A 23,641-nucleotide genomic window follows, 5' to 3' on the forward strand; every position below is an offset into this window, starting at 1 on the left:
GTATTGGAAGTCCGATGTATATAGGCTGAACAGGACCGGAGAAAGTACAGTCCCCTGTGGCATACGAAAACAAGCTGGCTAAGTTTACAGATGATACCAGGCTAGATTGACTGTTAAATAATCTTGAATCCATTAAATCACTACAGAGGGAATTGGACAGCATGCAGGCTTGGGCAGATTTGTGGCAGATAAAAGTTAATGGAAATATTACAAGTAGGAAGTAAGAATGTTAGCTTTGAATACACAATGGGAGGTCTGAAAATTGACAGTGTGAAAGATTTTGGAGTAGTAGTGGACCTGTCATTATCAACTTCCAAACAGTGTTCAGAAATCATTAAGAAGGCTAACAGAATGTTAAGTTATATAGCACAATGTGTAGATTACAAGTCAAAGGAGGTTAAGCCGAAGCTTTATAACACACTGGTTAGACCTCATGTGGAGGACACATGACTGAAGTGTTCAAAATTATGAAAGGAATTTGTACAGTGGACTGAGACTGTTACTTTAAAATGAGTTCAACAAGAACACAGGGACACATTTGGAAACATGTTATAGGTAGACTTCGCACAAACATTAGAAATTTGTTCTTCAAACAGGAAATTATAGACACATGGAATAAGGTTACCAAGTAGTGTGGCAGAAAGTTAGACTTTAGGCACCTTTAAAACACAACTTGATATTATTTTGAAGGAATGAAGTGGATAGGAGTGGCAAGCTTTCTTGGGCTGAATGGCCTGTTTTCTCAGTCTTTCTAATGTTCTAATGCTTAAATCTGAAGAACAGGCAAATTACAGAAATGATAGACTTGTTGTTTAGCTCAGGATATAAGTACGCATGGCATAAGTTTCAGGTGCATTAAATGACTAAGTTAACTAGTAAGAATGTTGGAGCATTTTACATTTTTTATTCACTTCATCCAAGAGTCAGTTATCACATTTGTGTTTATTAAATATTCTTGTAAAAATGAGGGATATTCAAAAGTATCACACTAACAGAATGCAAATACATATGATAGCAGACTTTCTTAAATACTTGCTTTTTAACAGCACTTTACAGTAGAGTTAAAAATAGCTTAAATAGGTTTGTGGTGGCTCAATAGATTTCATGCACAGCAAATTCCAATTCAAGTGAGATGAATATTGCATCAAGTGATGTGTGTTAGTGGTGGGGGGGTCTGTGACAAAGTTTTTTTTTTTTTTGAAAGAATACGTAACAGAGTAGTTTCCAATATTTAAGATGAAAAGGGTGATTGAGTAGATCCAAGCAACTATAGGCCAGTAAGCTTAACGTGTATCACAGGTAATTATTATTAAAAATGACTAATAGTAACATACATCACTGTCAATAGTACCATATGAAGCTCCCTGTCTTAGCTATTAATAGGAGTTAAAAGACAGTAATTAGTTAAAAATATATAAAAAAAGAAAGAACTTGGAAATGAACTTATTTATTGTATGAGAAGAATACGAAGGGTAACAATAATCTTAATGAAACTGAAAAATAAGATGTGAATAAGTATGCAACTTCAGCCTCGTGTAATCTTAAAGATTTTAATTCCAGTCTGAAAATACAAAAAAAGTAAAAGTGGCTCTTCAGGGATGGATAAACCATAATTCGTGGTCAGTCTTTTGTGTGTTACCACTTAAGTTTGTACCATGAGTACCTTAAGTGAATGGGAAACAACTTTGGGAGGGAATATTGGAATATATCACACCATTAATTAAACACCAAACTGGAATGTTACATTATGAAACTATCTCCATTTTTGTGTTAAAATCATGCATTCCACAAATCATTTTGGGTATACCCCATTTAAAGAAACATAATCCCAAAATTGATTGGTCAAAGAAAAACATTGTTAAGTGAAGTATATTTTGTAAAGGAAAATGCCTTAATGAAGGCTCATAATCCCCTACTGTGCTTGGAAACAATACCTCAGTAGTTTTTGAGTATCAGCATTTTTAGGATTTATTCAGTAAGGATGAATCTTTAAAATTGCCACCTCACAGAAAGTATGATTGTGCTTTTACTTTATTACCAGATGTTCCCCTTCCTAAAGGGAAAGTTTATGCCTTGTCCAAGCCTGAGAGTAAGGCTATGGAGAAATATATTGAGGAAAACCTAAGAAACAGGTTTATCACACAGTCAGATAGTCCTGTAGCGGTGGGATTTTTCTTTGTGCGAAAGAAGGATGGAGGTCTGAGATTGTGTATCAGTTATTGTGGAATGAATAAGATAGCAACCACGAATAAACATGCAATTCTGCTTATATCCTTCTTATTGAATAAAATAATCATGTAATGGGGCCCACAATCTTTACAAAACTGGATTTAAGGAGGGCATATGATTTAATCCGTATTAGGGAGGGGGGACAAATGGGAAAAAACTTCAATTCCACAACTGGACATTATCAATATAATGTCATGCTGTATGGGTTGACTAATGTGCCTGCAGTATTCCAGTCATTTGTGACTGACATTTATCAGTATATTTTGGGTGAGATATTATGCTCGATTTCCACAGAAACCTGATGGGCATGAACAGAGACCATTCCTTAAGAGGGTTGGAATATTGTGAATTGTGATTGTTTTTTTGTTTTTTTTAGGACGTCTTGATAATTATTCTACAATTTCTGAGGTCGAGGAATTTTATTAAAGTATTTATTATATTTGGTCCTATCTTGGTTTTGGACTAAGCTGTTTTTAATGTCTTATCATGGCGGCATTGTGAATATTGAAGTTCAGTGCTGTTTTGAAACTTTCATGTAGGTCATTGCCGAGGCAAACTCCAAAAAGTAACTGGGAGCATGCTCGCGTGGTGTTATCGGTGGAACAATTTATACAAGTGTATCTGTAGACCTCCAAAGCTCCACTCCATTGAGGAGGCTGTCACTTTGTTTTATATGTCAGTTAAAGTTGTGGGAGGCTTATCTGACTCAAGTCAAGTAAACCAAGTGACAAAAATCTACAATCCAATTGGCAGTCAAGCACAGCTACTGAATCGTTAGAGCTGCGGAGGTCTGCAGCTGGACCCGTCTCCATTTATGTGCCATTCGGCTACCCATGTTTTGGATAAAACTAAAAGACTTAACATACACATCTCTATATTTTCAATCTCGGTTTTCTGACATACTTTCTGGTGTACAATTCTGATTCTTGTCTCATGTTTCTGGCTAGGCTAAAGATCAATTTGTCTCTTTGGTTTTGACCCCATTGTGAATTCTGTTTTGTTCTCGTTTCATCTTCTGATCCTGAAATAAAAATCACTCTGCTTCGTCAGAACACGCAGAGCTGTGATTTTCAGAGAAGTGAAATGAACACCCTCTTCCGGTGTCCTCTAATTCTTAATAGTGGCGCTCCCTAAGGGGCAATGCATTAATGGAGGAAAATGACGTGAATTCAGTCTCCCTCCAGCTAGTGTCCCTATGCACTTGAGTAAAAAGAAAGATTAGGTTAACAACAATGCGGCCTCTCGACATGGAGTGGATTGCTTACCTCTTTCCATCCCAGAATAGCTTTTATTTGATCTTGACAACTGCCAAGAAAGAAGAATGATTTCTTAACTGTAAGTCTGATACTAGAATTATATTTAATGTTTTTCAAAAAACAACTATGAATGTTTATCACTTTTTCAAGTTCAGAAAATCCTTTTAGCACAATTTTTATTTTAATTTTTATTATTTGTAACCTTAACTCTAAATTCACTTTGTATAATAGAGCAATTAGACAATTAAAAAAATTAAATAAAAAAAAACTTACCAGTAAATGACAATCAAAGCTATTATAATGGCTACAGACAAAATTACTCCGATAGTAATACCCACAATAGCTCCCGCTGACAGATCTCCATTCGGTGTAACGTCACTCCCTGCTGTAAATAAGAAAGCAGGTTTATCACTAAAGAAGAGATTGATGACAAAAAAAAATGTAAATACCTTATAAAAATCAATAAACTAGTTGAATAAGTATCAATCACCTGTTCTGAAATATTAATCCCTAACCCCAGTTCACCAAGTCTTTTCTCAAAATGAATTTAGTGTGAGAACAAAAAGTTTATTTCTGTTACTAACAATGATCTGGATTTTTGATCATAATTATTATATTTATGCTATTATTAGGGATTCAAAAAGAATTATTATAAATTGTGTAATCCTTAAATTCATTACATTTATTAAACTAATATTGAAATCAAGATAAAAAATATATTGGAATTTGTTTGATAATTTATAAAGGTTCACTAGTTAGAATAAAGCTAGGAAATTGTTAATTTAGTAGAACACAAACTCATGATATCAATACTTTATGAAGTAATTCTCATGTACAATAAAAATAAAATGTGTCAAAACAAATTAATAGACAAAACCACTGTAAATTAAGCTGTTCAAACTTCAAAATATAAAAATGTAAAGAATTTTTATTAACTAAGTATTACTGTCAGCATACCCTATGATTAGATTACTTTGTTAAATACCAAACGGTACTCAACACTACCCAGCATAATCATCAGGTTTACTTTAATGCTTGTGTGCAACATCTTCTTACATATACTGTGAATACATGTTTATCAGTTGAGTTTATTTAACTTTGGCTATTTTGATGTGTTGCAAAATCCATATTAATAGTTCTGTGTTAAATTTTTAATAATATTTACAATTTTATTTATTTCTAAAAATGTTTTCATTTCACACTTTTAGAATACACTTTTTGTTATAATTGGCATTAACCCTTTCCTACTGAATAAATATCTTATACAACTGATGATCCTCTGCGGTGGGCTGGCGCCCTACCCGGGGTTTGTTTCCTGCCTTGTGCCCTGTGTTGGCTGGGATTGGCTCCAGCAGACCCCCATGACCTTGTAGTTAGGATATAGCAGGTTGGATAATGGATGGATAGATGGATGATCCTGGATCATCCAGCTGAGGCTGAACAATAACAGTGCACCAGGAGTGCTGAAAGTGGACTGAATATATGGCCATGCAGTGTATTTTTCACAGGTTCATAGCAGTATCAGAGGTACAAATAGTGATCCCATTCTGGAGACCTATTAGATATGAGCAGCAAAGCAGTAATGATGTAGAAAAAATAAAGTCTGGACCTTAATCACTTAATACTTGTGAAGAGACGTGACAAGTGTCCTGTGCTTTATTGTGGAGTTTTGTAGACTATCTTTTGAACATAAAAACAGTATTATAAGCAGCAATTTAATTATTTAAAGAGTGAAAACGTCTGTCCATAAATCTGCCATGGGTGGTGACTTAACATATGACAAGATACCTCCCTGACAAACAGTCAATGCAGCAAGTTGACTAAGGCATGTTAAAATCAAGGTATTTCATTACTAGAACCTTATACTCCAACAGTGGTGTTATTAGATGTTCACGTGAATAATTTAATTCTCTTAGAATATGTTTTTCCAAGCAAAACCACTTGTTGAAATATGGGTTTCTTTATTTATAGAACATCTCTGTGCCTTTAATTTTGCATTATAATGTTTCCTGATCACAATTATTATTTCATGGTGTCACAATATTATTCTGTTTTGCATATGTGCACCACCATGTTATGATTCCCCTTTCCCAGCATGCTGCTCTCGGGTGCCAAGAAGCATGGTTTTGGATGGCACTGCATCCTATGGTATTAGCACAACCTCGTAAATACTGGCATGATGATATATTTGAATCAGTGATTTGAATGCAAAACTCAAATGAAAGTAGTGTGAATTTTTCCCTCAAATTGCAGGTTTACAATGTTTTGTTTTTTTTCTCTGACTGCTTTCTTTTTAGCAATTAGGCCTTGTTTTCTTGGTTGTGAGCTGTTTCTAGTTTTGATTATGTTTCATCTCTTGGGATCTCATTTATAAATCTTTGCATGGATTCTATTGTGAAAATATGCACATGCCAAAAAAGCAGGAAAATTAGTACAACAAAAAATAATCCATCCATCTTCCAACCCGCTGAATCCGAACACAGGGTCACAGGGGTCTGCTGGAGCCAATCCCAGCCAACACAGGGCACACGGCAGGAACCAATCCTGGGCAGGGTGCCAACCCACCGCAGGACACACACAAACACACCCACACACCAAGCACACACTAGGGCCAATTTAGAATTGCCAATCCACCTAACCTGCATGTCTTTGGACTGTGGGAGGAAACCGGAGTGTCCGGAGGAAACCCACGCAGACACGGGGAGAACATGCAAACTCCACGCAGGGAGGACCCGGGAAGCGAACCCAGGTCTCCCAACTGCGAGGTAGCAGCGCTACCCACTGCGCCACCGTCAAAAAATCAAATTTTTAAAACCTGGCATACACACAATTTATTCACAATTTAACTCAATAAATCATCTTGTAAATCTGCGTAAGTGAACACGTCTTGAACACTGCTAGGTTGCCACCCTCAAACATCCATACATGGACTATACTAACGAATCTGATGCAATAGTGATGCTGCAGGGTGGTACAGGAACCTCCCATCTGACGCATTCAGCCGCTACCAATTGCATTTGAGGAGTCCTGTGGTCTGCATGCCACTGAAATGCAGCCCCTCTGCAATCTGAGGGATTGGGGAAAGCGAAAGGTGCCAGTGTCTTGGTGGGTAGCCATTGTCACACATTTAATGGCATGATTACTGTTACAATGCCTAGTATAGAAAATATGAAACACTGAGGGCTCAGCCAGTTACCTTAACAACAAGCCAGCCATTACATACAGTAAATTCAGTAAGTTGTCTGATAAACACTACTTAGACTCAAAATAAATGAATCATGGGTTGATCCAGGCAACCGATCCATGATATTTGCCAGCATCATTTTGGTATCAAAGATGTGTTACTGAAATGTGACTGCTTATAGTTAATAAATAAAAGCAGCATCATTCTCACTATGTGTGCTTATTGCAATATGAGTATTGTCAAAACTTAATCGCATCCCCTAAAAGAAATTCCTGATGACACTCCTCTACCTTCAAGTCTCTCTTAAAGGATACTAAAATAGCTTATACGTGCTATTTTTATTTTTAAACAAAAAGACACTCATTTTAAGAGATTCTGCCATTTAAACAGAAAAAAAGCAGTACATGCTACCTCAGCATTTGTAGTCTTTCTCTAAACATTCACCCTTGAGAGAAGGGATTCCTCCATATCAGATCAGAACCACAATACACTGTTTGTGCCACATGGATGGTTTTGTTTTGATTTACTTTTTTATTTATGTGCGAACTCACAAAAGTGAAGAGAAGCATATCCTACCTAACTCTAAAGAAAGCTAGCACCATGAGTATGGAATAAAATAATTATTTCAAGATCCCTTTGGTTGTCACAAACATGCATTAGAGCACAGAAGGCATTATTTAAAAAAAAAAAAAAAAAAAACTCATTAGAGGACATATTCAGTAAGTTTTAGGCTTTTATTTTCTGGTGGTGTTTCATGTCCCATTAATTCCAATGTAAAGCGCTAGTAACAATAAAAATAATAAAAATAAACATATTTTTTTAATTCTTTATTTTTTTAAAAATTAATTTTATTGTAATCATTCATACAAATCAATCAATTTTTACAAATAAGAGGACTGAAAATAGGACAAAAAAACAAGTCGACCCCCACCCCTGAGAGAGAGAGCATGGCCAACAGAGGGCTTGTAGACATATCTAAATTGATGAGTTTAATAGGCCAGTAGAGATGAATGGAGAGGAAAAAGAGATGTGGAGATAATTGCTTCCTTGGTGCTTTAAGAGCTTATTCTAAAATTGTATTGATTATATCCTGCCAGGTTTTAAAAAAAATTCTGTACAGAACTTCTAACTGTATATTTGATTTTTTCCAATTTCAAATAATATAAAACATCAGTTACCCACTGACTTAAAAGAGGAGCATTAGGATTCTTCCAGTTTAGCAAAATAAGTCTGCGTGCCAAAAGTGTAGTGAGTGCAATCACAGTTTGTTTGTCCTTCTCCACTTTAAACCCATCTGGAAGAACACCAAACACAGCTGTTAATGGGTTAGGAGGGATTGTGACACCAAGGCTGTCTGAAAGGCACTTAAAAATTTTGGTCCAAAATGATGTTAATTTGGTGCAGGCCCAAAACATGTGACCCAGTGGGGTGGGACTTGATTGCAGCGTTTGCAGGTTGGATCTTGCCCTGGAAACATTTTGGACAGTTTTAGGCAAGACAGATGTGCTCGATATATAATTTTGAGTTGAATAATTGTATGCTTTGTGCATATGGAGCTCGAGTAAAGTCTCTGCATTGCTGTTTTCCACTCCTTTTCTGATATATTAATTAAGAGATCTTTTTCCCATTGTCCTCTTGGATCTTTGAAATGGAGGGACGGTAAAATAGTTTTATATATTGCAGAGATTGTGTCTAAGTCCTTGAAATTGAGCAATATTTTTTCCAGCGTGGATGAGGGTGCAAGATAAGGAAAATCGGGCAGGTTCTGTTTAACAAAGTTCCTAATTTGAAGATAGTGAAAGAAATGTGTAGCTGGAAAGTTAAATTTGGAATGTAATTGTTCGTAGGATGCAAAGATGTTGTCTATATAAAGATCTCTGAGCAATTTAATCCCAAATCTTTTCCAGATATTAAAAACTGTATATGTTTGCGACGGTTGAAAGAGGTGGTTCTCTTGCAGAGGTGCCACAGATAAAAGCTTCTCCATCTTAAAATGCTTTCTACATTGGTTCCATATTCTGAGTGAGTGAAGCACAATTGGGTTATTAGTATATTGCTGATACCTTGCATTTATTGGGGCACAAAGCAGCGAATATAAAGAAGTCACCTTCTGCCTTAGGTCTTTGTAGGGTCGCTCTTTTGATACATGGATGTTTTGAGTTCCAAATAAATGAGGTTATTGTTGAATCTACTTGCTTAGAAAATGATTTATTGATGTATATTGGAATGTTTTGAAATAAAAAAAGAAGCTTAGGAAGAATATTTATGTTAACAACGTTAATTCTTCCAGCTAGAGTGAGATGAAGGGTTGACCATCTATGCAAGTCTTGCTTAATTTTTTCCATACAGATGGTGAAATTTTGTTGATAAAGAGCTTTGTGCTTACTTGTGATGTTTACCCCTAGGTATTTAAACTGATCTGCACTGATAAAAGGGAAGGTGTCCAATCTAATATTGTGTGCTTGAGAATTCACTGGAAAGAGTACACTTTTATTCAAATTAATTCTGAGACCAGAGATCTTTTGAAATTCTGTAAGTACTGTTAAGACTGCAGGCACAGAATTTTGTGGGTCTGATATATACAGTACCATATCATCTGCATATAGAGAAATTTTCTGTTCCAGTTCTTCTCTGATAATCCCATTTATCTGATCAGCATTTCGACAGTGAACCACCAGTGGTTCAATGGCGATTGCAAATAGCAGTGGTGACAAGGGGCATCCTTGTCTGGTAACACATTCTAATTTAAAGTAGTCTGAACAAATGTTGTTAATACAAACTGAAGCTTCTGGATTGGTATACAGTAGTTTGATCCATGCACAAATGTTCGGGCCAAACCCAAATTTCTCTAATGTAGTGAAAAGGTATTTCCATTCAATCATGTCAAATGCTTTTTCTGCATCCAATGATAATAATATTTCTGGGGTGTTTGACTTTGTTGGTGAGTATATTACATTAAACAGGCGTTGAAGATTGGAGGATAAGTGTCGACCCTTGATAAATCCAGTTTGATCTTGTGATATTACCGAAGGCAGCACTTTCTCCATCCTTCTAGCTATGATTTTTGACAGTATCTTAACATCATTTTTCAGAAGTGAACTTGGTCTGTATGATGCACACTGTAATAAATCCTTATTTTGTTTAGGGAAGACGGTGATTAATGCTTGGCGAAAAGTTTGAGGTAGAATTTGATTGTCTCTAGCTTCTGTAAATGTTGCTAATAGGAGGGGAGCTAGCTGAGTGGAGAATTTCTTATAAAATTCTGCAGGGTAGCAATCAGGGCCTGCTGCTTTCCCGCCTTAAAGTGACTTTATAGCATCTAGTAATTCTGATAGCGCCAGAAGTTTATCCAGTTCCTCCGCACTAAAAGTATCTATTTGTGGTAACTGTAATTTATCCAGAAATGCATTAGATTGTGTGTTGTCTTCTTTGAACTCAGTAGAATATAAGGATGTATAGTAGTCTCTAAATGTGTGCATTATATTTTAATGGTCAATGATTTTGTCTCCGTTCGTGTTGATGATTACTGGGATTGCATTGCGATCTTCTTGCTTGTGGATTTGTTGAGCTAAAAGCTTATTAGCTTTCTCTCCGTGTTCATAGTAATGATGTCTGGATTTATAAATTAGTTGTTCAGTTTCTTTAGTTGTCAAGAGGTTGAGTTCTGAATGCAGAGCCTGCCTTTTCCTATTTAGAGCCTCGCTTGGAAGCCTGGCATGTTCTTCATCTATTCTAGTAATTTTGCTATTTAGTTCTGATACTTTCTTGGTTTCTAATTTATTCCTGTGGGAAAGATATGAATAATCTAACCTCTTAAGAAGGCCTTTAGAGTTTCCCAGAGTATTCCTGCAGAGACCTCTAAAGGAAGTGTTTGTCTCTAGGAAGAAACTGATTTGTTTGGATATAAATTCTGTACAGTTCTCGTCTGCTAATAGAAGCGGGTTAAGACGCCATCTACGAGGTGAGTGTGTGGGGCACAGTGATTTTAGCTCCAAGATCAGAGGTGCATGGTCGAAAATAACAATAGCATCGTAGTTGCAAGATTTAATCGTAGGCAAGAAATTATTATCTATAAAGAAATAATCTTTTCTTGAGTAGCAATGATGTACTGGTGAGTAGAAAAAATATATTCTTGAGTTTTGGTTTAGAAACCTCCAGGGGTCTGATAAATTGGGGTCAGTTACAAAATGTGTAATTATCTTTGCAGTGTTAGATGTCATCCCCCCTGTGACAGGAGTCCTATCTAAGAGTGGATTTAAAACACAATTAAAGTCATTATAATTTCATGAGTGTTCACATTGGGGATGGATGCAAATACGTTTTGTATGAATTCCTTATCACCGACATTAGGTGGTGTGGCATGCGGCTGGGGGTGGTACCCAGCCAGGACGCCTAAGAGGACCGGAGGAGGGCTCACGCCTCCTCCAGACCATGAGGGGGCGACCGCCCTGGTTGCTGTGGGGACCACGGGTACACTTCTTTGAAGCTCAACCCTGTAGAAGCCCGTGGTCACCGCCAGGGGCCGCCCCAATGCCTGGAGAGCCCTGGATCTCAGCACTTCAGCCACACCAGGAAATGCTGGGGGGAAGAGGAGCAGGGACACCCGGAATTTCGAGGTGGCCTGAAGAGAAGAAAGGCATTGTGTGTCAGCCTGGACTTGTGGAGTGATTGATGCTGCGGCACTGGGTTTGTGTGTTTTGATTTGGAAATTAACGTGTGTTGGACTTTAAACGATGTCCACCTGTCTGTGTTCGGGCTGTTTCCCACAGTGGCGTAGTCGGCAGGATTCCGGTCCATCCAGTTGGACCGAGACCTGTATTAAAAATCAGTCTGTGGACGGCCCGGTGCAGCAGCGGAACCCACATACGCGCTGCAGGTGCGGCCCACGCACAACCCCGCGGGAGCGATTCACCCAAGGGACCGCCACGGGTCCGCAGAAGGGTCGTTTCCCCCTGGTGCGGGAAAACAACGGGCGGTGCAGGGGTGCAGCATGCTCCTACAAGCGCACCGTCATTGGAGGCACCCGGGACGACATGTCGCCTAGCGAGGCTACACCGAGGACATCTCCTCGGACAGACGGGACCTGGGAGGTAAGTTCCCTGCTTGCCAGCGACCAGCCCTACGGGGCCGCGTGTGTTTTGTGTTACAGGCTGCCCGGATCCGCGTCGGTGGCATGCGCATGTCGCTCTGTGGCACTTCGTGCACGCGGCGGCAGCAGGGAGAGCTGCCAAGGAGGAGTCGCTGCAGCTCAAAAAGCCGTGGCAGCTGCAGAGCTGCCCAGAGGCTTGTCACAGCACCAGGAGGTAGAGCAAAATGGCCGCGGACCGGAAGTCCCTCCCTGTGACAGGCACGGGATTGGATGGTGTGTCTTGCGGGCCCGCCGATGAGTGGATGGAGGCGGGACGAAGGAATGTCCATCACGTGCCAGGGAGAGACTCGATTGGGCTGGAGGGAAAGGCCTACAGGAAGCAGCCGACGTGTGTTGCTGACAGACAGGTAGGCCCACCGTCAGCTGACTTTCTGTCCTTACCGGGGGCCCTGCGCGAGCTGGAGGAGTGCCTTCGGCCCGCAGAGTTCCCATTAAATGATGTCCGCCTTTCTGTGTCCGGGCTGTTTCCCACAGGTGCATAAACATTTATCAAAATCATTTTACAGTTAAATAAGTTGCTCATGACCATCACATATCTCCCTTCCGGATCAGATACTATATCTGATGCTACAAATGGGACTGTTCTATATATGAGAATTCCCACCCCTCTAGTTTTCTTTGTAAAGCTAGAATGGAACATTTGGCAAGTCCAGTCCTTTTGCAGACAGAACTGATCCTTGATTAGTAAATGGGTCTCCTGTAAAAATACTATTTTAGCGTTTAAACCTGTTAGGTGAGAGAGTACTTTGTTTTGTCTTTAATTCGTGATTCAGGCCTTTAACATTCCAGCTCACAAAGTTGACTGTCCCATCATGGAGATATTGATTCTGAGTTTTTGATGTCATTTTATAGTCTTAACTGGAAGTGAGACAGATTTAACCTTAATTTCCTATATCCCCAAGAGTTATTGCCATGCAGCCTGTTGTTATGTTGGTAGGATAAGGATTAAAAGGATAGATTAGATATAGCCTGCTCTTTTTCTCTCCCCCCCTTATCCCCCACACCCCCCCTTTTACCTCCCCACGTGAGGCTGGACCCCACTTCACAAAGTCTCGGTCCTCTGACATACCTAGAGATAGAACACATACAAAGCAAAACAAGCCCCCACGCAGCGGCATTTTAGGATTAAAAAGTAGAGATATCTATTGCCAATATAGTCTAAATACTATATGCCTAAAATATAATCATTAACAAACTATGATTATATATAATCATTAACAAACTATAAGCATAAAATATATAATATAATGTTCAGCAATCTTAAAGTAATAAGATAATAAACCCAGGGGATGGTGTTAGAAAGTGGTCCAGGATAAGCATAGTAAGTCTTAATGCAATAATAACAATAAACCAAGGGTATGATGTTAAACAGTCTCCTTTAGGGAAGTAAAAAAAAAAGGGGTTAATTTCTTCCACTCACACGTCTATAACTGTAATTAAAACATAAACAGAAAGCGTCCGAGTAATGAAAAGGATGTATAATTATAATAACCGTATCATTACAAGTGGATCAGATAGCAGGTGATATCTCCTTGCCATGCCATGACAGGATGTGACTCACTATTGTGTTTTCAGAATAGTGTCGGGATCAGCTTTCTTAATTCCTTTTCTGCTTCCTCTTTGCTTGAAAAGACGTGGTATTGGCCTTGAACATCCACTTTCAGTTTGGCAGGGTACAAGAGGCTGTATTTGATATTGGCTTGCCGTAACCGCTGTTTAATGTTGTGGAAGGCTGCACGTTTAGCAGCTGTTGCGGGAGAGAAATCAGGGAAAATATGAATGTGGTTATTTTCAAATATAATCTCTTGCTTACGTCTGAGGAGTGCCATCACATCTAGCTTACATAATAATCTCTCGAAGCAAATAATAAAAGACCTAGGTCTAAAGGTATTTGATCCGCGTATGCGATAAGCTGCTGCTATCTCGGTATTTGATTTAAAGTCCTCTCCAATTATTTTAGAAAACAGTTCAGCAGCGAATTTCACTGGGTTTGGACTTTCATGATTCTCAGGCAGACCTTCGATTCTAATATTATTCCTTCTGTCCAGAGCAGCAAGTCTGTCTCTTGAGTTTTTTGCATTCGGAACTGGCAGCTGTTGCTTTTCCATCAGCGGTGGATGCTAGATTTTCGGCTGTTTCAATTTGAGTTGTGAATGCCTGCTTAACATCCTCCAGCTGATTGGCAAGTGTGCTCAGTTTAGAAGCGCTTTCCTGAATGTGCTCCTCAATTTTATCCGGCATAGCATTAAAGGCCGCCTCAAAGCGGATATAAACGCGTTTCTCCGAATCTTTGTTATCCTGCCGCAGCTCTTGCAGCTCCTGCTGTAGCAGCTTCTTACTTGCCTTCTCGCTTTTCTTTATATCATTCTTTATCTCTTGCTTTAGCACAGCGATCATCACCTTCAGTTCGGACAGGTCATTTCTGCTTTCGAATAAATCACCAAAGATTAATTCTGAAACTAGAAGCTGTAGGCATCAGAGGTAACCAACAAAACTGGATCTTTAGTTGGTTAATTGGCAGGAGACAAAGCGTACGGATATGAGGAGAATGCTCATTGTGTAGTGAGGTCATCAGAGGAGTCCCTCAGGGGTCTCTCCTTGGACCATGTCTCTTTCCAATTTATATTAATGACACTGATTCTGGTATATTTTGCAAACTTGTGAAATTTGCAGATGATACTAAAATTGGAGGAATAGCAGAAACTGAAGAGACATCAAAAAGAATTAAAAAAGACTTGGACAACCTTCAGAACTGGGCAAACACCTGGAAAATTTACTTTAATGTAGAAAAGTGAAAAGTGCTACATGTGACCAAAAGGACCATGAATTATAAAACAAGATGGGAGACACTACCATACAGGAAGAAACCTGTTAAAAAGATTTAGGGGTTTATGTTGGCCAAACATTTTCATTGACAAAGCAATATACAGAAGCAGTTTAAAAAGCAAATAAAATATTAGGTTATATCACTTTATTCTTCTATACGTCTGGGGTGCGGTGGGCTTGCAGTGGGCGCCATTGGGGAGGGGTCCTTTTAAAATTTTATATATGAAAATGTCTCTTTTTCAATTTGTTATTGCTTTCCTAGTTTTTTTTAATGAAGGAATGTTATGCTTAAACTACATAATGCACTAGTAGGACCAAATCTGGAGTATTGTGTGCGGCTCTGGGGCCTCATGTATAAATGGTGCTTACCACACAAAAATGTTGCGTACTCCTGTTTCCATGCACACGTGGAGATGTATAAAAACTAAACTTGGTGTACAGCTACGCACATGTTCACGGTAGCCTCGGACCATGAGTATGCATATTTTGGCTCTGTTTTGCAAAAGGGTGGCACCCAGCATCAAATCAGTGATACTGTTTCTGTGTGGTTTCCTTTTGTTTTTAAATTTGCATCTATGACACAGACTTTATCCAATACATCAAAATTAATTGCATATCATTTACAAATTTAAGGCACTTGATTGTTATCAATCTGTAACAACGGTGCACAGAATGGCCAAACTATTCCATCTACCATGGCTGCTGTAGCGTTGTTAGAAGACATCGCAAATTGAAGAATTCGAAGAGAGTGTGTATTTAGAGATTGTACTGAGTTCTTGTCCCATGATGATGATTAGCTTCTAAGTCAATTTAGATTTCCAAGAGCTATCCTCTTGGATATGTGTGCTGAACTGGGACCAGCATTACAAAGGCATACTTTGGGGAACTGTACTCTACCTGCTTCTTTGCAAGTTCTGTCCTCACTCGTGTTTTTAGTGACAGAAGCATTTCAGCATGAACTGGCTGACCAACTGAGTATTTCTCAATCATCACTGAGTCACGCCATGCCAGCTGTATGCGATGGTATTACTTACTTGTCATCAAGATTTCCTTACACTGTGGCTGAATAGGCAAATGTCAAAGTGCAATTCACAGCAATGTCCAGTTTTCTTAATGTAATCGGAACGATCGACTGCCTGCACATTGCTATAAAGGAGCCTTCAGAGAATGAATTAGCTTATGTAAATAGAAAGCATTTCCACTTTATTAATGTGAAAATTATCAGTGATGCAAAAATGTGTCTCATTAATGTTGTGTCAAGATGGTCTGGCTCAACTCATGATTCATTTATTCTGAGAAATAGTAGTGTTGGGAACAAACTTGAAAATGGTATTGTGTGTGATGGCTGGATTCTAAGCAAGATAACATTTACTATTACCCCTTTGGTTAAAATTGTTAATTATCTGTATGATGTAACCATATAACAGAATTGCTTAGGTGACAGCAGGTACCCACTGAAGACGTGACTTCTCACCCTGCTTGCTAACCCACTGACTGAGTTATGTTAAAATGCTGGTTATAAATGTCTAGCCAATAACTGCAGCAGTTCTCTGCTCAAATAGTGTGAGTCCCAGAATTCCGCCACCTCCTCCAGTGGTGCTGACACTCAAATAGTGGACTACAACTAACCTTTTCATGTCAACTTTGATATATGACCACTTCTTTTTTATTTCAGACACTGTGTGACATTCTGAACTTGAACTTTTGAGTGCCTCTGCCGCACTGTATCACTCCATCAATTTCCTTTTGTTTTTTATACCACTGCTTTTGCCACTAAATAGTACGATTTTCCTTGTTTCCAGTTCAGTGAGCAGGACCTCCACTTCTCATTCACTGAAATTCTTCTTTTTCACACATGCTTTTGCAGTTGTTTTTTAACAAAGATTTGCATATTCAAATAGGTGAAATTCTGGGAGGAGTTGGGGTGGGCCTGTAGGCTTGTGCATGTGAATTAAAATTCACATCGACTGGGATTTATAAAGGGAAAGTGTACAGAACTTTGCTTACGCACATGCACATTTTTATATTTATCCATACGCAATGTTTTAGTGTGAATTCAACGCAAGGCATTATACATGAGGTCCCTGGTTACCACGATACAAGAAAGACATAGCAGCATTTGAAGCTGTGCAGAGCAGAGCAACCAAGTGCATCCCAGAACTTAAGAACATGTCCTGCTGTGACAGACTCAGAATAGTCTCAAGCATAAGAGACTTCATTGGAAACTAATCCAGGTATTTATGAATCCTCAAAGGCATTGAGAAAATAAACCCAGCAGAATTCTTTCATCTTAAGGGTGAATCACATACTCAAGGACATAAGTGGAAATTATGGAGAAGTGCATTTGAGACTGAAACCAGGAAGGACTTCTTTATGCAAAGACTTTCAGGAATCTGGAATAAACTACCAAGACACGTAGCTGAAGCAGAAACCTTGACGACCTTAAAGAAGATTCTGGATTAGATATTCTGACAGCTTAGCTATTAGCTAATCAAGCAGGGCTTTGATGAACTGAATTGCCTCTTCTTTGCCAAATTTATTATGTGTTTATTAGGGCTGGGAATCCATTTAAAGAAAAAAAGACTAATTAATTGCATAAATGTACATAATTAATTGTGATTAATCGCATTTAACATAAAAATGTAAAATTATAAAATTATACATACAGTATATCATGAAGTAAATACACACTGAACCATACATTTAATGTACAGTAGAATCAACACGAAGGTATTTTGAAATATTAATGGCGTAGTTTAAACATAAACAATGACCTTAAACCTGAACTTTTAACAAAATACTACTTCAGCAAGTACAACCCAAGTTTGAATGCCTTCCTAAAAGGCAAGTTGAAAAAAAAAGACAATAAGAAAATGAGGTCAACATATCAATCATCAAATTGGCATAGCATATGAGACACAGACGTGTCAAAGTAAAAATTATATAATCAAAATGACTGTTGACTTTGAATGCAATGCTGAAGAGTGATTTAATTGAAAGAATAAGCATCTGTTAAATGAGCATACATTAAAACTTGTGTTAAAACTCCGTAAATACTATCCAGAATTGTTCATCACCATCAATGACTTGGTAATTATACTCTGTACAATTGTTTTTGAACTAGTGTGCCATAGAAATAACAATGTCAATGTTAAAGTCAATTTATTTATATAGCACATTTAAAACAGCATAGGAATGCTGTGGCCAAAGTGCTTTACAATAAAAGAAGAAGAAAAACATACAATTAACATAAATAACATGAATAGAAATAAAATAAATGAACATAAATAAAATAAATAATAAATAGAAGTAAGATTGAATAATCACAATGAGGAAACCATTAGTATTACTGAAAGTCATGGAAAGCAAGTGAATAGAAATGAGTCTTTAGTCTTGTTTTGAACAGTTCAATTGTAGACGACTCCTTAATGTAATGAGGTAAAGAGTTCCACAGGTGAGGAGCAGCAGCTACAAAAGCCCTGTCTGTCCCCCTTAGTTTTACATTTGGTATGAGGGACAACAAGAGACAACTGACCAGAAGATCTAAGCACTCTAGATGACTGGTGTAAAGCACACAATTCAGATAAATAGGCAGGAGCAAGCCCATGTAAAGATTTGAAAATTAGCAACATGATTTTAAAATCAATTTGAAAACTGACAGGCAGCCAGTGTAAAAAAGCTAATATTGGAGAAACAGAATCAGACTTTCTTGCCCCAACCAGAAAGCAATCAGCAGCATTCTGGACCAACTGTTACCTGCGTATCAGAGATTTGCTAATCCCAGAATACAGTGAGTTGCAGTAATCAAGACAAGAAAAGATAAAAGCATGAGTAACTTTCTCAAGATTCCTAGAAGATAAAAAAAGGCTTGATCTTACCTAAAAGACGAAGCTGGAAAAAGCAACTTTTGACTACAGAATTAATCTGTTTCTCAAAAGAGGGGTTACTGTCAAAGATAACACCAAGATTGCGGACTTGAGTGTAACAGTGTAGTGGCCCTGGGTCCTGACCTGAGAGAAACACACTCCTCAGTGATTGCTGTTTTGCAGACACATCTCTGAGATGCTTTTTTTGCTGTTCCCCATCCTACCCCTTTGAACAGTTTAGCACATCTAAGAGATTTAATGCTTTTGTTGTTGATAGAATCGTGGTGTGCCTTGGGATTTATTGGGTTACAAAAAGTGTGGCCACCACAGGAAAACGATGGGAAAATACTGCTCTACGTTTTTGCTCCTGGCATGCTAAAAAACATCTCTGTAGCTGCTATCTTGCTTAAAAACTAACACTGTGCATTACTTGGATGGTTATGTTGCATTGTTTGGCTGCTAATTAAGGAAAAAGAAACAACTAAGGGGCCAGAGTCAACTTACTTAAAACTTAAGGTAAAAGAAGTTAATTAGTAGCAAAAACTGGGCGCTAATTAAGAAGATGGTTAGAATGAAAACCTGCAACCACTGTGGCCCTCCAGGACCAGAGTTTGAGACCCATGGTGTAGATACTGCAAACTTGAATCATTGGTAGGAATGAGCATTACACTTCTATTTTGTAGAATTTTGTAATTATAGGGTAATCAACATTATAAGGTGTCTGGCAGACTGGTGAGGTACTAGAGACTTTTAGTGCCACTCAAAGATAACTTATTTAGCACTTGTGTGATATGATATTGACTCAATCTTCTTACAGAAACATGAAATGAAAAAAAAAAAAGAGAACATTTTTTTACCTTCACAACTTTTCTCTTGACTGCCATAATTCCCCCCTCTCCACCCCCTTTCCTCCCACTCCCCTGCACCTATGTCATTATGTATTAATCAAAAAAATGAACACCAGTACTACTTATTAACATGTGGCATGTCATTGTGAGCTGTGTAATACAAAATGTTAAATCTTTAAATGAAAATTTAATTTCAGACATTTTTTAAAGGTATTATATAAATGCGGTACTGGATGTGTAAGTAATTCTTTATGTACACACTTAACTTATTTATATTATTGTTTCGTAATGTTAAAAAAAAAAAAACATGAAATGCCACCATAACCAAAGCACTGCCTGAGGTGATCGCCTCGTTGCCAGCCCTAAATGCAAAAATATTTTTTAATGCAATCAACTATATGATCTCTTGTTCTTATTTTCTGTCAGAATCAAGCCTTTTTGTTTGCACTTTTTCTTTCTGTTTTTCATCTCTTTTATTTAAGAAACGATATTCTTAATATCATTTTACTTGCATGCAAGACTAGCACTATTGTTCTGCTTCTCTTATATTTGTTTTTATCACCTTTCTTTGCAAATAGAATGAGAAGGAGTTCACCAAGAAACAACTGAATGGACAAGGTAATGAGGAAAATACAACAAATGTAGAGATTGTGAGAAATCTGACAAAGAACTTTAAACCATAGCAGAACTGTATCAAGGATAAGAAAAGACAAAATGTTTATAACAACAAATTTGTGAGGCTCTATGAGGTTGTGAACAATCACAACAAATACAGAAACTGAATGAAAAACAGTTCATTTAATATTGCAAAACAAAAGCACAATACATTTAGTTTAATGATAATTGAGTGAAGTGCGTCTCTTTGTCCACACTATTTTCAGCTTCCTTATATTATATGTAACACCAGAGTGTACGCAGCACTACTGTGATGTACTAGATGGCAAAGAGCAAAGCATTAAAAGAGAAAAGATTAATAGAAATGATAGAAATGTTTTTTCCAAGACGTACTGTCTGGGTTAAGTCTGTGAGGAAGTCTAATTACCAGTTACACAGAGGGGTGCTGATGCTTAGTGGCTCCAGTTTCTTTACCAGGTGTTGTGGGGTGACAGTATTGAAGGCTGAGCTGAAGTCAATAAAAAGCATCCTCACATGACTGTTCTTATTTTCCAGATGAGTCAGTGTCAGATGGAGTGCAGTTGCTATGGCATCATCAGTGGAGCGATTTGGGCGGTATGCAAATTGAAGTTGATCAAATGTAGCAGGCAGTCTGGATGTGATGTGATTTTTTGATCAACCCTTCAAAGCACTTCATCATGATGGGTGTGAGTGCTATAGGGCGATAGTCATTCAGTGATGATGTTGATGATTTATTTGGCAGTGGAATAATGATAGTGGCTTTGAAGCACTGAGGAACAATGGCTTGTCTTAGGGAGATGTTGTAGATGTCTGTGAGAACAACTGTAAGTTGGTCAGCACAGTCTCTGAGTACACACCCTGGTATTTTGTCAGGACCTGCAGCTTTCCGTGGGTTGACCCTGCGCATGGCTCTCTGAACATCACTGTGGTCGAGACAGAGTATTTCATCGTCCATAGTAAGAGGGGGCTTTTATTGCTGTTGTGTTGTTATTTTCCTCAAACCAGCTAAAGTATATGTTAAGTGTGCCAAGGAAGTCTGTGTTATCATCACAGGGTGGCGGGGAGGGTTTACAGTCCATAATAGACTGGATGCCTTGCCACAGGCCCTTGGGATCTTTTGAGTTAGTGAAGTGACTCTGGATTTTATGCCCATAAGCACATTTTGCTGCTCTCATGCCTCGTATTTACATAGCTACATAGATAACGGAAGATTCTTTTTTATCCCCTAAAAGCAAAAATACAATGGAATATCCTTATTGCTCAGCTACAGTATATTTGTAATGTAAAAACAGAATACTGATAAAAACATGGTCTGTTAGAGAGATAGATTGTCTGATTTGAAAGATACAATGGCATACAGTTTTCTGAGTGTATGTTATATGTCATAATGGAGACAAGTCAGATTACAGAAAAGTTGTGGAGAACTTCATCTTGTGGTGCAGGGCCAATTGCCTGCAGCTCAACTTCAACACGACAAGGAGCCTCTGAGACCAGACACCATCCAGGGGGAGGACATGGAAGTGGTGCAGAGCTACAAGTACCTGAGGGTTCACATAAAAAGCAAACTGGACTGGTCTAGCAATACAGTGGCTCCATACAAGTAGGGCCAGAGCAGACTGTACTTGTTAAGGACACTTGGGTCTTATGATGTGTGCAACAAGCTGATGGAAATGTTCTACCAGGCCATATTGGGCAGTTTGGTGTTCAACGCTGCAGTCTCCTTGGGAAGCAACTTGAGCTCAAAAGAACCACAATGCCTGAAAAAATTTATCAGGAAAGCCTGCAACATCACACGAAGAACAGAATGGAAGCTGTTGCAGAAAAGAGGATTGTGGCAAAATTGTATGCCATTATGAACCCCCCCAATAGTAGGAAGCAGGTTGAGGAGACCCTGGAGAGGTGGCGATATGCTCTGGAGAGGAGAGGAATGAAGGTCAGTAGGAACAAAACAGAATACATGTGTGTGAATGAGAGGGACGTCAGTGGAATGGTGAGGATGCAGGGAGTAGAGCTGGCGAAGGTGGATGAGTTTAAATACTTGGGATCAACAGTACAGAGTAACAGGGAGTGTGGAAGAGAGGTGAAAAAGAGAGTGCAGGCAGGGTAGAATGGGTGGAGAAGAGTGTCAGAAGTAATTTGTGACAGACGGGTATCATCAAGAGTGGAAGGGAAGGTCTACAGGACAGTGGCACTGACCAGAAAGCAGGAAACAGAGGTAGAGGTAGCAGAGTTAAAGATACTAAGATTTGCACTGGGTGTGATGAGGATGGACAGGATTAGAAATGAGGACATTAGAGGGTCAGCTCAAGTTGGACGGTTGGGAGACAAAGTCAGAGAGGCGAGATTGCATTGGTTTGGACATGTGCAGAGGAGAGATGCTGAGTATATTGGGAAAAGGATGTTAAGAATAGAGCTGCCAGGTAAGAAGAAAAGAGGAAGGCCTAAGAGGAGGTTTATGGATGTGGTGAGAGAGGACATGCAGGTGATGGGTGTTAAAGAACAAGATGCAGAGGACAGAAAGATATGGAAGAAGATGATCCGCTGTGGCAACCACTAACAGGAGCAGCCGAAAGAAGAAGAATGCGTTTTCCTTCTGTAAGGCTAATCCTTTCAGATTTTTCCAATATTTGTGAGATCAAGGAATTTTTCAATCAGTGGTAGAATTATATAGAAAATATTTAATTTAAAATCTCTTTGAAAGAGGTAAATAGGCTGTACATTGGAAAAGGAGAGGAATGAGCAAACATAAAAAAATGTGACACAGGTGGAAGTTTCTTAATATGGTTTATATGGGTGAAATAAGAAAAGGAGGAATCAAAGTGACACCAAGAAGGTCTGATGAGATCATCACCCAGAATGGTTGAAGAGGAGCTTGTTTTCTTAAGTTGCACTTTAGTGTCACTTTGCAGCAGTTCAGTTATGTTGCAATTTAATTTTAAAGAGTTTTGCTCTGTTCAGGTTTTAATTTTTATTTAATTTCTCTGAGGCAAGTTGTGAGCTGAGAAAGCTGTGATGAAGTGTCACTTTTAACACTGAAATAGATCTAAGCATCATCTGCATAAAAATGATAACATAGTCCAAAGCTATGAATAACATGCTCAAGGGGAAGCATAAAGATACAGAAGAGCAGAGGATGACATTTCATTAGCAAGGGGAAGTCAGATGGAGGAACTCCTGTGAGAAATTGAGGCATGAGGTTTGCCCTGGAGATCACATAAGCTGCATGGCCACAATGCCATATGCAATAACTTTTACTTTTACACAAACTGAGACAGTAGCTCCTCAAGAGGAACGTAACAATGCTTAGCACAATAAGGAAAAATAAGCCACAGCTCCCATCTCAACTGCTGGCCACACAGAATAGGCCAGTGAAGACATTAAAGTTTGACTAAACAAATGACACACCCTTAAAGCACAATGTGATCTGCACAAGGATAGGAGATTCCATGGCTAGAAATGATAATGGACTATAATGCTACAAAAAGAGGAGTGGAGAATTTAGACAAGACATTATGCTGGAAGCTGGCCACAGGCAAGTTTTTCAGCATATTGAACATCTCAGAAAAAAATACTTTTGTCATCTCGACAACCTTGAACCGAGACTGGAACAGGGAGAAGGAGACAGAGCCATGTTGAGGAGTAGGGTA

The 23,641-nt window shown here is 38.5% G+C and overlaps 1 protein-coding gene across 7 annotated transcripts in view; it reads right to left on the bottom strand.

The window, feature by feature from the left end:
• LOC114667831 (hemicentin-1-like) overlaps positions 1 to 23,641 on the bottom strand; it is a 314,465-nt gene that overhangs the window by 233,404 nt on the left and 57,420 nt on the right. For all 7 annotated transcript variants that reach the window (XR_007933768.1, XR_007933767.1, XM_051920622.1 and 4 more), the window contains 2 exons: positions 3,759 to 3,870; positions 3,495 to 3,534 (listed from right to left, as the gene is read on the bottom strand). Coding sequence is in view for 5 of the 7 variants with exons in the window: in XM_051920622.1 (XP_051776582.1) it covers positions 3,495 to 3,534; positions 3,759 to 3,870 (152 nt within the window). In the remaining 2 variants the exon portion in view is untranslated. The remainder of the gene's footprint in view (positions 1 to 3,494; positions 3,535 to 3,758; positions 3,871 to 23,641) is intronic.

This window comes from Erpetoichthys calabaricus, chromosome 17 (assembly GCF_900747795.2).
Source record: "Erpetoichthys calabaricus chromosome 17, fErpCal1.3, whole genome shotgun sequence".
In the NCBI taxonomy this organism is placed as follows: Eukaryota; Metazoa; Chordata; class Cladistia; order Polypteriformes; family Polypteridae; genus Erpetoichthys; species Erpetoichthys calabaricus.